Source organism: Drosophila novamexicana, unplaced genomic scaffold (genome assembly GCF_003285875.2).
Source record: "Drosophila novamexicana strain 15010-1031.04,08,12 unplaced genomic scaffold, DnovRS2.1 tig00004554-arrow-pilon, whole genome shotgun sequence".
Classification (NCBI taxonomy): domain Eukaryota; kingdom Metazoa; phylum Arthropoda; class Insecta; order Diptera; family Drosophilidae; genus Drosophila; species Drosophila novamexicana.
The window spans coordinates 5,438,345-5,453,271 of NW_020825051.1; the positions used below are offsets into that span (position 1 = coordinate 5,438,345).

General features: G+C 48.4%; 2 protein-coding genes across 6 annotated transcripts; one reads left to right on the forward strand and one right to left on the reverse strand.

Moving 5' to 3' along the window:
* Positions 1-762: 762 nt before the first annotated feature.
* On the reverse strand, positions 763-8,399 carry LOC115769349 (protein Daple). Of its 4 annotated transcripts, XM_030714117.1 has the most exons (13): positions 7,903-8,399; positions 6,368-7,104; positions 6,232-6,313; positions 5,977-6,173; positions 3,869-5,915; positions 3,566-3,804; positions 3,435-3,510; positions 3,216-3,379; positions 2,696-2,800; positions 2,086-2,508; positions 1,240-1,306; positions 961-1,175; positions 763-899 (listed from the first exon to the last, which is right to left on the reverse strand). In XM_030714117.1, exons 1-11 carry the CDS (start codon positions 7,969-7,971, stop codon positions 1,294-1,296), a joined length of 4,152 nt encoding a protein of 1,383 aa, XP_030569977.1. In that variant the 5' UTR covers positions 7,972-8,399; the 3' UTR covers positions 763-899; positions 961-1,175; positions 1,240-1,293. The 4 variants fall into 4 exon arrangements, with proteins under 4 accessions (XP_030569977.1, XP_030569976.1, XP_030569978.1 ...); XM_030714116.1 differs by lacking the exons at positions 763-899; positions 961-1,175; positions 1,240-1,306 and having other exon boundaries at positions 1,743-2,508; XM_030714119.1 differs by lacking the exons at positions 763-899; positions 961-1,175; positions 1,240-1,306 and having other exon boundaries at positions 2,408-2,508; positions 2,736-2,800.
* A 378-nt stretch (positions 8,400-8,777) lies between these two features.
* On the forward strand, positions 8,778-14,895 carry LOC115769567 (muscle M-line assembly protein unc-89). 2 transcript variants are annotated; one of them, XM_030714422.1, is made up of 3 exons: positions 8,778-9,099; positions 9,869-12,013; positions 12,073-14,895. In XM_030714422.1, the coding sequence occupies exons 1-3, from the start codon at positions 9,024-9,026 to the stop codon at positions 14,124-14,126; spliced, it is 4,275 nt and encodes a 1,424-aa protein (XP_030570282.1). In that variant the 5' UTR covers positions 8,778-9,023; the 3' UTR covers positions 14,127-14,895. The 2 variants fall into 2 exon arrangements, with proteins under 2 accessions (XP_030570282.1, XP_030570283.1); XM_030714423.1 differs by lacking the exon at positions 8,778-9,099 and adding an exon at positions 9,588-9,790.
* Positions 14,896-14,927: the final 32 nt, after the last annotated feature.

The following is a 14,927-nucleotide window of genomic DNA, read 5'->3' on the forward strand; positions in this document are numbered from 1 at the left end:
TTACCTGCTATGCATATCGAAAAGGTGTTCTCGCTGTGACAAGCTACATTTCCAGACGTACACACATCGCAGGTGGCGTGCAAATATTGCACCAACAGCTTTTATTGGAATTGTATTTATTAATGTATTATAACTGAATGTTATTGAGTTTCTAATTGAGTCTTGTTACCAGAGATACAAACAGCTTTGACCACATCTTGCCTCTAACGCGCGCACTTCACTTTTCTAACTAACAAATTTTGGGCTAAGATTGTGGATTTTATGTACGTTTTTTACGCTGATAAAAAACATATTATCTAAGCTAGAAATTCGTCATTATGCTTTTTAGTTTATGAGCTATTTGCTAGAGTTTTATTTTGATATCTTATATATTTAATAATCTTATGTAAATAAACGATGTCCAAGGTTTAAGTATAAGACACTTTCTTCACCATCCACTAGCCTCCCAGTTTGTTAGGCAATTAACTATCAAGTCCCTTTCTTTAGAAGACAAGAGAGGAAACTAAAAGAAACTGAGAGAAACTAGAATTTAGAGTAGCATATTTCATATATCAAATATGATGACTTTTGATCTCTCCAATGGCAGCACCTCTTTTGACATACTGGCACAAATTCATGAATATCTTGATTTATATGCTAATCCCGACGCACAGATATGTGAGTCAGAGATAACCGCATTTTCTGCGAAACTTTATCTTAGATAAGCAACAAATTGGGTAAAATAATTAAGAGCTATTTTCTCGATAAAAAAAAGCAAGCATATTAAATTGTTTTAGGTGCAATTATCTGGCTTCACAGAATTACAAGTTGTTCCATTAAAATATGGCTGTTTCGATGACGAACATTCAATTATATATCCAGTCATTACACCGCTGCCATATTTATAACAATAAATGAAACTGAAACAAATGAAACAAAATGTAACATAGAGTATTGGTGAGTTAATTACGATGGACTTACCTACTGCAATTCGGATTATTTGAATTTTTATGGTTGCCAATTGTGCACAATATGCGCTTGGATCCCAATTGTCTGCCTCGGTGGTAATTGCAGGTTCCGGCGAGGTTGTTTCTTCGGAATTTTCAGTATGTTCACTATTTGCTGCCCCGGAGGTTCTCGGCTATGGTTTTACGTTCAGATTAAACTTAATTAACGCAGATGGCGCTGGCAAAAAACTTTAACGGAAGGGATATAGTAAGTGTACTGAGAGTTGGATGATTTAGCTGCGATTTAAGTTACCAGAGATATTAACAGCTTCAGCCAAATTTGTTGCGGTTGCGCTTCTTTCAATTCTCAAACTAAAATGCTGTTCAGAAAAAGTTATCTTTATGTACATTTTTGTGGGAAGATCGCGCATTGGACTTTACAACGGCTTTAATAATTTATGAACTTTATGTTTGTGGTTTTATTGCGTATTTAGGCGTTTGTCAATAAATTAAAGAACGTTACTTCTACTTTAATTGTTATTGCTTAGTCTTAGAAAAATATATGTATATTCACAAATTGAAGGCGCATTCGTTAGCTGTAAGCTGTAGTATACAATGTGTGTGGCGTGTAGGAATATATTCGAGTTCAAGTGTTACATGTAAAATGCACATATATAATCATAATAATATAACTTTTGACCTGTGGCTGCTCTTGGGGCAGCCCAATCTTGTGGACGTTACGGACATACATTTTGGTGCATAAGTACATGGGTATATGAGTAAACATGTATAAATATATATATATATATATATATATATATATATATATATATATGCTGCTAGGTAATTATGAATTCGCACAGTTGCCGTAGTCTTCGTTTAGTTACATATAAATACAGCTACAATTTGTATATCTATCTATATCTAGTTGTAAAACACAACATACACAAAAATTGATGTAAATGCTACGTATATAAATTGCAGTTTTGTTTGTCTGCAGCTTAAGGCAAATCATAGCATTTAAGAAGCACTTAGTAAATTTCTCTTCTGTTAAGCTAAAGGCATAAATTCGTTACTTTCTAAAACGAAATAATACTTCGTCGTCAGCAAATGCAGTTTTCTCGTGTTCGAAAAGATCTAAACGCAGCCGTATTCATACCAAATGCTGTTGCTCTTATCCTCATTGCGTTTGCGCAACGCTTTATCGTCCTGGTTGGCGCTGCCGGCGACGCTGCCGCCACTGCCGCTGGCCTGCAGCAGCGGACTCTGATCGCTAGTTGTTGTATTGGCAGGTGCACCGCCAATGGTTGTATTGATGCGATTGTACATAAGAAACGTGGATGGCTGATTGTCGTTCTTCAGTGGTGTTTGTGGCTCAGCTCCGGTGGCAGCGGCGGCGGCGGCGGCTGCTGCAGCATTGTTGCTGGGCGTCGGCGTTGAACTAGCTTGCGGCTGTTGCGACTGCTGCGCTGAGGCGCTAGAGCCATCCGGCAGCTTTTCGTCGATTAAATAAACGGTGCGCCGAGAGCCCGCAGTGCCAAGCGTCAAGCTGCTGCCAGTTACATCCGGTGGTTCCAGGGTGCTGCAAGCAAAAAGCTATTAGAACAAATTGACTTTAAACGTGGCACAAATGCAATTTATAGGCAAAGCGATATCCACAAACAAAACACATATATAGACAGCGCTGCATCAAAGGAGTTGGGGAGTGGAATGATTTTTTGTTGTTGTATTAAGGATTTAATGTATGTTAGACATTTAAAAGCGCATACCCGTGCACGCTATTTCTACGTGAGTTACTCAAATCCGTACGTTTCTGTGCCTGCAGGCTACTTCGCACAGTGCCGCCGCGTTGTATGGAGCTATCCAGTAAATCTCTGTATATGGTACATGAACAATACAATATACAGTGTGTGTGCGTGTGCGTGTAAAGTTGTTGTTTTGTATATACATGTAAATATAACAAGAACAAGAACCATAAACCAAACTAAGTACATCATTTAACCAGGAAAGTAAATGCATTCGGCATGCCAAAGCTTGTAGGACTAACAAATCTGTATCTCGTAGGACTAACAAAATAATGCTTTCAGCTTTTTTTCAACTGGAGAGCTTAGCAAAAGTTTAAAGATTCCTTGGCGAGATTCGCAAATATTTGTTAAAGCAAAGTTCAAGTACTTTACTCAGTCAAATTTCAAGCGGATCCGGATAAAATAGTGCATAATCTTTTATAAAAACTTAATCTTATGGAGCATTGCTCGTGTCTCTACAGAGATTTCTTAAGACTCAGCTTACCGCTGAAGACTCTGACGCAGCGGCATATTACGCTGCAGCAAATGCGTGTCAGAGGCTATGGATAGCGGTTCCTCGTTGCTATTATCCGACTCATTGCCGCCCGATTCGGAGCCGATGACAAACTGTGAATTGGTGCGCGCATCATCCACCCAAGAGCGACGATTCTGCAATTTACAAAGAATTAGTTCTATTATTCTAAATTGTGAACAGATTCCCTACCCGACTAGGCACTTTATTCATCAAATCGGAGCTGGCCTTCTTAACGCGTCGAACGAGGCTGCTGGCAAATGGTTTTCTGTGAAATATTCTGGGTTAAGTTCCAGCTAGATAAGCTATAATCCTTTACATACTTCTTTTGCACAGTGGTCTCCGATTTCTTATAGTGCTCCATTATCTTCTCTTCGAGCTTTTCCTTTTGACGCTTTAGACTGTGCACACGTTCTGTATAGTTCTTTTCTTCCTCATGGAAGTGCTTTTTATCCTCCAACGAAATGGCCAACAGTTCTTGGTACTGCGACAGCAGCTGTGACACATTATCCATCAGAGCCTTGCGCTCCGAGTCCAAGTCAGCATTGTTTTGTATAAGCATCTTTGCGAAACATTATAAATAAATGTTATCATTGGGAAGAGTATCAAAGTACTGTGAAACTCACCTCGCACCGCTGCTGTACCTTGGAGTATTCGATCTGGAGCAGACGCACCTGATCTTGTTTAGCATTTAGCTCGCCGGTTAGCTCGGTATTTTGCAATTTGAGGCTGCTGTGCTCCATGCGTATCATCTTGTACTGTTCCTGTATGTTCTTGTACTCGTTCTTGAAGCGATCGCTAGTGGCAAAGAGATTGCGGAAATCGTCTGTAAGCTTGGAGTGCTCGGTGCGCAGTATGGCGAGGTCTTCGTGGCATGTCTTCATGCTGTTGGTCTGTGCTGTCAACTCCTCGATACGTTGCTCCTGTGATTGGATTGTCTCGCGTGCATCGCGCGTCTCTTGGCGCAGATCTCTCACGGCCGCCTTAAGCTGTTCCTTGTCCTTGTTGAGCGACTCGTATTCGGCGGAGAGTTGATCGTGCAGACACTGTAGTGTAACCTGATCCTGCAGCGCGTGCTTGTGCTCCTGCTGCAATGCATCAATATCCTTCAGCAGGGTATCTTTTTCGGCGGCCAGCTGCGAGTTGGCCAACTGCAGCGCCACGTGCTGTGTATTGAGCGATGTGATCTGTGAGCCCAACGCTGCCACATCCACACTGAGACGAGCATTCTCTGTTTGTAGCTGCGTGTTGCTGTCCTGCAGTCGCGTCATTTCCGCCGAGTCGCGCGCTGGACTTAGACGCAGCTTGTGCTCGAAACGGAGCTCCTGCGTTGTCGGTGCGTGTGTCGCAGCTGACAATTCAATGTTCTTTTCAACAGTGAAGATCTCCTGGCGATGGCAGAGCACACACATATCCGACTTGACGCCAGCCTCCAGCTGCTGCTCCCGATTGACATTAAGCATTATTTCACGCACCGTTTTGAACGTCTCCGGATTGCGTACTAGCTTCTCAACTACATGCTCCACATTTAGTTCGGCCGGCTCGCCATCGACTTCGTTAACGTCAAGACCCAGCTTTTCCAAATTGTGGCGCACCTTCTTGGTGACGAGCGTGCCATTGACCAGATCGTTTCGTAACGTGCTAATCATTTCCCGATCTATGTTGCGCTGCGAACTTAGTTCTTGATTCTGTTTTTCTAGTTCGACAAGCTTTTGCTGCACCTGCTCCGCTTCGTCCTCAACCTTGGCGAGCCGCATTAGCTCCTTGGCTTGCGTGTCCAGCCGATTGATGCTCTGGTCTAGCTGCACCGACTTTTGTTCACTACTCTCTTTGAGTTTGGCCACCTCCTTAAGTAGGCTGGCGTTTTCGCGCTCGAAGGTGCACACCTTGGCTTCAATCTCGTAGAGTTTCTGCTTGGTCTGTTCGTATTGTTGTTGCTTCTCAGCATACTGTTCCAGCTCCTTGGTTTTGCTCTCTGCAAGACGCTCTAAATCATCGGCTCGCCGCTGGATGCTCTCGTTGAGCGTTTGAATGCGTTGCTTCTCCTTGTTTAGTGTCTCCACATGCTGTTCGGCATCCGAAAGTTTCTGGCGATCTACGTCGCGCTCTAGACTCTGGCGATCGTAGCTCTTCTGACGATTATCGACGGCATCCTGCAGCTTTTTGTTCTCTTCCAGTGCGTTTTTGAATACGCTCTCCAATTCTACATTTTGTTGCGTCAATCTTTGAATGTTCTCTTGCATTTGCTCGATTTTCAGCGACAATTTCTTCTTCTCCTTCTCGAGCTCTAGCATTTTGCTTGTGGATTCATGGAAGCTGCTTTCCTTTAACTGTTCCAGGGCGGCAGTGAGTCTTCTGTTCTCCAGCTCCAGTTTAAGAGCACGTGTTTGTGCATTGTTTGTGAGCTGTTCGGATAAGCTGTTGTCGCCCGAATTGCACTCGTCCTCATTGTCGGAGAAGGATTTATCGACCTCCTGCGTGGAATTGAGATTCTTTGCCACCAGCTGCAGCTGTGCATTTTCCTCGAGCAGCTCCTCTAGCTTGGATCTATCCACATCACGCTCCAGCGCCATGTCATTGAGTTTCTGTTTGTATTTGATGATTTCCGACTCCAAGGTGATGGCATGTTCCGAACGCTTGCGCGAACGCTGCAGCTGCTCCTCCAGCATTTCTCTGCAACGTGGGGTAATTAAATTAAAGTAAATCGCTTATGTATTTAGCTTGTTGCTTATACTTGGATTCGAGCAGCACGCGATTATCCTCGCGCAGCTCTTCAACTCGTGATTTGTAAAAGTCAGAGTCGCCTAGCTTTTCACGATATTTCTGCACCTCAATCTCCAGACGATCGGCACGTTCGGCACGCTCCCGCAATATATCTACCTCATCCCGATAGGCAGCCGCACGCTTCGCCTCGGTAAACCACTCCTGACTCTGTTAAACAGTAAGAGGATATTAGTTAGTGTGTAGCTTAGGAATTGAAGCCTTTTACCTCCTGGCGCAGCTTGTCAAAGCGCTGCTTTTTGTCGTCAAGCTCCTCGCGCAACTCTAGCAGATTCTCCGACTTCTCCTCACTGAAGGGAAATTTTTTAGAATTTACATTTTGGTAATTGGATAAGGCGACTTACAGCTCCTGGCGCAACTTGCGATTCTTTGATCTAAGATCCGCGCACTCGACGGCCAAATGATTGCTCTCCGAATTGGAGGAAGAGGAAGGCGTCGAGGTGGCTGTGCCGCTGGAGGGCGATCGTGGTACGCTGACACCTTGGCTGCACTCAGCGCCTTCGTTGTTACTTAGCTCTGGCTCCACGCACACGGTCTCGATCCACTTCAAGTACATGTGATCGCGCTCCTTGGTAAGCCGGACTATGTGGCCATACATGTTCTCTGCCGATAAACGCTCGATTGAATCCTCGGTGAGCACCAGACTATGGCTATCCGTAACCTGTTTGATGAGCGCCACAATGCCATGCTGCGTCTCCAGATCTAGCTCCTTGATGCGCGCAATGAACAGCTCCTTATTGGGGCATTGCACCGCTGCACCCAGCAACAGGGTGAGCAGCGTTTTCATCTGTTCCAGGCCATGCTTACTCTCCGGATAGTAGCCCAGCATGTATGCATCTGGCAGCACCAATATAGTTTGGCCCAGTTCCTCCTCGAACAACGACTTCAGATTGCGGACAATGCACTCAAAGTTCTTGGCACGCGCGATGCTCAGTGAATTGTCGCTCAGTTCGCTTAGCAGCTCGCTGGGATTGTTCTGCGGCTCCGGATCGATCTGCAGCCAAACACTGTGTATTATGAGCCCGTCCAGCAACGAGGTATAACCAGCGAGTAGCTCGGCACGTGGCAGGCATGACTCCAGCTGAAAGCGAAAGATGAACCCAGGATTATGATGCGCTCCGAGCTGCCTGACTAACTATAATAACAACAACGATCACGGCGTTCAAGTTCCAATTGGCAACTTAATTAATAACGCAACATTTCCTTTTTAAGAGGTGCACTGAACTTGTGGCAGACACAAGCTCAACAGGTAAGAATGTTCTATTTGAGAATGCCCGACTGGGAAATACTCAAGTGCCTATTATTCTCCAATTCTCCATTTATACCAAGAGAATGCAGTTACTTTTTGATATGAATAAAACTTTAAGGGATGCAGATTCAAGAAAGAAGCGAGTAAAAGCGAGAGGCAAATAATAAGTGAAGGAGCGATGAGAGAAGGCACAAGTCCGTCAAGGGAAAAGACCGCAAGAATGTTAAAGTTTGAAGAAGCACACGATAATATACCCTGTTTAATTAGGCTAATTTGCAAAGGGTATGAAAAGCCGGTCGAGCAAAACTCGCAGTTCTCGCAATTGGCAAACAAAAGGCAGCCGACGGGCCGCTGCTAATGACAACATAAAAAAGTTGTTGCTGTGCCGTAAACGGTAGCAATAGCCGTCGCAGGCAAAGCCACAGTTACAATGACCTTGGGGGCTGTGCGGCGGAAATCTATGTGGCTATATGTATAGCTATGCATGTATGTATGTATGTATATGCACATATGTACGGGTGTTATGTGCGGGCGCATGTATGTAAATTGAACACTTGAATATTTGTATGGCAATCACGTTGTTATTCGGTTAACCTCTTATGTGCATGTCGAGCATGTTCATCCACTTACCCAAGAGACGAGCGCTCCATTTATGAATTCGTCAATTTCCATTGGTGTTGCGGTTGCCGTGCCAGCCATTGTTGTTGTTGTTGTTGCTGCCGTATTTCCAGTGTGTGCGTGTGTGTGTGTGTGCCTGCGTGCGTGTGCTTATGAGGCGACGCCGCTGCTGCTGCTGCTGCACCTGCACGCGCACCTGCCGCAATCGTCAATACAACTGCACTGGCGACAGCAACGGCGGCTGTGTCTTTGTTTCTAATTCAATTGCCGCCGCGACAGCTTCACAGCCTCCAAATCATTACACATGCAAGCACACACACACTCACACACGCGCGCATAGACACAGTTCACAAGCCAATAACAATCACAGAAAACACGAACAAATTTTAGATTCTTGTTTTTTTGTGTTAGATGTGTGGCGCGGATAAACGTTTAGTATTATTTGTTTAACATAAACAAGCAATTAACTGCTGTTTTTTTGGCGAAACACCTGCGTTGCGTTAGCTGTAAATTGGGGATGTAAGAAATAAACAATTAGAGATGTACTAAACACATCGATGTAATAGTATACGATATTTAGTTTGCTATCGATATAGCTATCGTTAATTTAAACATTTGCCAAGGCCTATCGCAGCAATATATTTATTCCATTTTAACAATAAATGGAGTTAAAGCACATCAATGACTAGTTAAGCTTTTGCCAATAAACACATTTGAGAATTGCCTTATCGATTGCTTATCGAACTAGTAATGTGAAGTAACTGACTCGATCAGCAGGCAGCTGTTGCAATATTTTTCCACTACTGGCAACTCTGTGCGCTAGTTGCCGTTGACATTTCTTAGCGCCCAAAGCTTATTTGTGTGTGGGAATGCCTGGCTATACTGACGAACGGATTATTTAACGCGTCCGTAAAAATGGCTAAGATTGCGAATCAAAATTGCAAATTACGAAAATTGCACTGTTAAATTAGTTAATTATAATTGGAAAACGTATTCGAAAGTATTTAAAACGAAATAAAACGACGCGTACGCGTACCGTGAGAGTGCGTGAAGTTAAAGGCGGCTTGCCTATATATAGATACTTCTATATATGCTGAAAGAATTGCAAATAGGTTAAATATTTAGTATTCGATATGGGCAATCAACCCGGTAAACTGCAAACGGCACAGACTGGACGGCCCAAAAAGAATGTGCATTGGAAATCTGCAGGCAAGTTATACAGAATGCCCGGCCCAATTCCATAAAAAAATTCAACTAGAATCTAAAATATATTCCCGAGTTTCCACACTGAAAAGTTCTCTAATTGGCTGTGAGAGCATGCACACATAGTCCACATAGTTGGTGGGAGCGCTAGAAATTTGGCTATTTTTAGCCACTCGCATATTCAAGTGGTTGCCGCGGCCGTCCATTGACGCGACGGCGTCCGTCGGACCGTTTTTCTGTTTTTATACCCTGCTCCCAATGAATACGGCTGACAAAGGGTATAATAATCATTGGCAAATGTATGTTACAGGCAAGAGGAGCCATCTGCGCATAGCTCAAGCGATCTAGCTCAAAAAATAAAATAACTGTATAATTTAAAGAAGCTCCTTCGATAGAAAGCATAGCGTGGGCTTATTTTGAATCATCGATAACTCGTGCCGTTTCTATTCAATCGATAGATTTCGATTTTTAAAATTATGATTTTCGAGCACAGCTTAGAACTTATTTTCCCATTATGAAATATATGTTACAGCAGGGCAGACTGTTTACAGGGTACCACCGAGTCGTGCACACTTGACTAGTGCTCTCTTACTTGCTTCGTCTTTTTTTCTGAATCTTTGGCCTAAAATCTGAAGACGTCAAAGTAATGTTTTCAAAATAGTTTTTTTTGTTTTCTTTTAAAATACTGCGCAAGCGCGTAAGTTTTTGCTCTTATTTTTGTTGTTGAATATTTTATGCATTATTTACCTGTGCTCTATGCTCTTCCATTTTTCAGAACGGCCCTCTCCGCCGGGTCGGCCCATACTGACACCTCTGGCGCTCTCCGAGCAGCAGCCCGATGTGGTCAACCTGCGTTGGGATCGCCCGATGCTGGACGGTGGCTCGCCCATTATCGGCTATACGGTCGAGCAGCGACGCGTCGGCTCGCCGCATTGGGTGCGTGCCACGCCCACGCCCATATCGGGCTGCGAGATTCAGATAAGCGGCCTGGAGCCGGGCTGGCGTTACGAGTTTCGCTGTTTTGCCGAGAACATTGTCGGCCGCTCGGACGCCAGTGAGCTGTCCGATCCGCTGACCGTGACCCTGCAAAGGAATGCGATTAGTGTGCCGCGATTCATTGAGGAGCTGATGGACATGGATGCCGTTGAGGACGAGCGCATTGAGTTTCGTGTGCGCGTTTTGGGTGAGCCTCCGCCGGAGATCAACTGGTTCAAGGATGGCTACGAGATCTTCAGCAGCCGCCGCACCAAGATCGTCAACGAGCAGGACGTTAGTGTGCTTATCATACACCAGGTGGCGCTAACCGACGAGGGCGAGATCAAGTGCTCGGCCACAAATCGTGCCGGGCACGTGGTGACCAAGAGCCGGCTGCAGGTACAGGCGCCGCCCAAGATTCGTCTGCCGCGCACCTACGAGGATGGCCTCATCGTCGAGGCGGAGGAGGTGGTCCGCCTGAAGGTGGGCGTGGCCGGTCAGCCTCCGCCGGCCATCACTTGGCTGCACGAAGGCGAAGTCATCGTGCCCGGCAATCGCTTCGAGGTGACCAACACGGAGAAGAATTCGCTGCTGAAGATTGACAATGTGCAGCGCTCGGATCGGGGCGAGTATATGGTGCGCGCCTGGAACAAACTGGGCGAGGATATCACCTCGTTTCTGGTCACGGTCACCGCCCGCCCCAATGCACCCGGCGCGCCACGTCTCAACATGTCCTTCGGCAAGTCGGCGACGCTATCCTGGACGGCGCCACTGGACGACGGTGGCTGCAAGATTGGCAACTACATTGTGGAGTACTTTCGCATTGGCTGGAACGTCTGGCTGAAGGCGGCCACAACGCGCGCCCTGAGCACCACACTGCACGACCTGATCGAGGGCTCCGAGTACAAGTTCCGCGTCAAGGCCGAGAATCCCTACGGGCTGAGTGAGCCCTCGCCGGAGTCGGAGCTGCTCTTTATACCGGACCCTAAGCGTGGCATAACCAAGCCCAAGTCGGCGACCAGAATCGCTGGCGACGAGCGGAATAGCAACGGCGGGAAGGATGCGGATACGGACAAGTTAAAGCCGGTGCCACCGCGTCGCAAGACCCTCTCGCCACCACGTCCGCATGCGGATGCGGCGACCAGCATGTCCGCCTCGCCCAAGCAGTCGCCGCGCGGCGCACGCAAGCCGACGCCGCAGCTGGTGGACAGCGAGCAGCTGCGTCACGAGATGTCCTACGGCACGTCTGACCAGGCGCTGAAAATGAATGTGCGCAAGAGCCCATCGCTGAGCAGCGCCGACTCAGCAGCAGTCCAGGCGCAGGCCAACTCCAATCCCAAGCTCAATCTGACGCTGATAACCACCACGGCTCTGGCGGATAGGCAGGAGAAGCCAGCCAAGCCTCCCAAATCCCCGACAGCTGCTGCTCCTCGCAAGCTTTTCAATCCCAAGCCCGTCGCTAATCCAAAGGACAAGTCGCCACAGAAGCCACAGCCGTTGCCGCAGCCACCAGTGGCACCTCTGGAGTCGTTGCAGGACGTGGCTCAGCGTCTGCCCGCACCGCTACGCAAGAGCCCGACGCCGCCGGAGCCCATTAAGTCGACGCCCGCACTGCGGCGCAGCGCCGAGCCTGTCCAGCTGGGCGTCAATCAGAATGTGAGACGCTACTCCGGGCACGCCCTGAGTCCGGCCAAGCATGTGCCCGCCCTGGCCATTGCCATTGCCACGACTGCCAATATGGGCGAAAAGCTGCCCAAGATCGAAATCAGTGCACCGCCGCCTCCGTCGGAGCCGCTTGAACTGGCCACGCCCACTTCGGAGCCGACGCCGCCGGTGACCAAGATGCGTCCACAGAAGCCAGCGGACAGACACGACGAGGTCCACACGAGCAACGAGTTCATGCTGGTGGTCTTCGACAAGAACAGCAAGGTCAAGGATAAAGACAGTAAGTGAAGGAGCCAATCCCAATCCCAAAAATATTCAATTAATATACTCTTTGTCCAGAGCAAGATTCCTTTGAGCTGGAGCTGGAGGACGCCATACAGCCGCCACCGATCTCTATATCTGCGCCGGACCTGGCCTTTCTGGAGTTTACCAACTTGCATACGACCTTCCCACTGCGCCGCTCGGTCAGCTCCACGGAGCTGCTCTACGAGCGTGCCATGGCCCGCTTCTACGAGGCGGTGGAACTGGAGCAGGCGGCCAAAAGCAAGGTGAAGACTGCGGCACAGGAGCAGGAGCAGGCGGCGCAACCCGTCAGTGCCACGTTCCGGAAGCGTCTGGGCTCCATGACGGAGGCGGAGCGTGCCTCCTTCGAGCGCCGGAGCGAGCTGCGACGCCAGTCGGCGGACATGGTACCCATGGTTCGCAAGTGGGACTCCCGAGAAAACATCAACATTGTTGATCTGAAGAACTTGACACGCGCCAATACGGAGCGGCTGCTCAACCTGCAGGCGAGGGACGGCGACAGTCGGGAGGAGGATCTGGAGGAGGAGGAGGAGCGCACGGAAAGCACAGCCGAGGACAGCGAGCAAATGGACATGGACATGGATGACGAGCAGCAGCAGCAGGGCTACCATCTCGGCTCGGACTACACCGAGAGCACGGCCACCTCCGACCAGGACTCCATTGAGAAGTTCAAAATGGAGCTAATGGCACGCACACGCTCGCCCAGTCCGCGCGACCTGGAGACCTATCATCCGCGCAACATGGGCGCCGGCACCTTTACGCCGTATCGTGCTCCGACTCCGGAACAAGCGGCTGTGGTGCTCAACCGGCCAATGCCGCTGCCCAGTCCGGACTTTGTGCCCAAGCCCATACTGAAGCGCTCGTCCAACGAGCATGTGGAGCAGTCCACCAGTCAGCCCAGCAGCCCCGATCCGCAACAGGAGTCCGGAAATGGTGCAGTCATCACCAGTGCATCCCCTGTCGCCGCCACTCCCGTCGCCGCTCCAAGTGCGAGCAATCTAAAACTGGATCTGGCCAAGGGCATTAAGTCATTCTTTAGTCGGGATAAACGCTCTGCCACCGAGAAGAACACCGAGGCCAATGAGGAAATCTCGAATCCGCTGGAGAAGACCAATGCCGCAGCCATTGCGGTGGAGCTGGAGACGAAGCGCAAAGTCAAGGAGGAGGAGGAGCTGCGCCGCCAGGAGGAGGAGCGACTCATGCAGGAGGAGGCGCACGCAGCTGTCGATCACTATAGCGATCTGGTGCGCCTGGTGAGCAGCACCCACAAATACCACAAGCCGCTCTACCTCGACCGGGATGAGCTTAAACGCGCCGCTGCCCGGGCGGGCGTTGGGGATGACGACGACGATGAGGGCGCCGCAGCGGAGCATCAACAGCGTCGGGCACGCAGCGATGACCAGGAGCAGCAGCAGCTGCTGCTGGCGCCACCCGGCGCCAATCGCGAGCGTCGTCTGTCCATCTCGGAGCGCGAGCAGCTCGTGCATGTGCGGGATGCGGCCAGCAGTCATGCCATGCACAAGGCGCCTGAAACGCCGCAGGATCAGCGAGAGGAGGAGGACGACCAAGAGCCTGAATACCCCACTGTGCTGGTGGTGCCGCCGCCCAAGTCCAAGAATAAAAAAGAAGCTGAGGAGCGCAACGAAAGCGTCTTTAGCGAAATAGTCGAAGCGCGTCCGGATGCACGTGGACGCACCCGCCTGGTGAAGGTCAAGCGTGTGATCAAGCGGCGTGTGCCCTCCAGCACGCGCTCCCGCGATGCCTCGCTGAGCAGACCGCCGACCCTGGAGACCGGCTCGCAGGCGGCGCTGCTGCTGTCCGCTGCGGATCGAGAGCTGCTGGAGAAGGCGGCCAGCTTGGCGCTGGTGCAATCACGCTCCGAAGAGCAGGCGCATGAGAAGGTGCGCTCCGCACTGAGTTACGCCACGGATCTGGTGCTTTTCCTGGTCGCCTGCTATGTCTATCTGTTCAAGGACGCACGCCTCGTCCTGCCCATACTGGCGCTCATGATCTATCGCCAGCTGGGCGAGGCGCTGCGCGGCTATATGCCCAGCTGGCTGCGACGCAGGGGCAACGATGGAGGCGCCTAGCACGGACAAAGGTGGCCCTCCTGCTCCTTCCTTCCCCCGTTCATGTCATGCGTTTATTGGTTAAGTTAGCTCTTATCAATCCTTGTACGCTCGTATGTATTTTAAGCTTAAGCCCCACAAGTTCGGATCCATTACGAACTTCTTATGAATAACCCCATACACGTATACGCTCTTTCGAATGTTATAGCTGACCGATCTTAGCGATATGGCAGACATATTTATATGTCATGTATGACGTATATATGCTCATGGCAAAAGAAAACAAGTTGTTGCACGATTTCATATTTTGTCCGTTTGAAAAAAAAAAACGAAGGAATATTCCCGATCTTTTTAATGGTCCCTCTTTTCCTCCGATTTGTCGTGGTTGCTATTCTTAACCTAGGTTTTGAGAACATGTTTATCTTATTATAGAAAGTTTCTTAAGTTTCCTTTACGATCCAATAATAGATCGTCCATGAATTTCCTTCCAATACTCCCTTCCTATTTCTTGAAGGATTATATAATCCCCTAATGGATCGTCCATTGATTCCCTCCAAATACTCCCTGCCTATTCCATATTTGGTCTTTTTTCCATTTCTTCCATTATGAAGATATTTGAGATTCCGAGTCTATTCTAGTATGTCGACTTTGAGCTATTAGAGATGACGTCATATTATTATGAACTCGTGTATTATCTGCCAGATGGGAATCGGTTGGCTATATATGAATCATTTGATATACTTAAGCAACCCTTTGTTATGTGTTGTGGTCTAGGCCTAATGCCATATTTTGTGTTTGTTTGCGGTTAATTGTCGGTCTTTC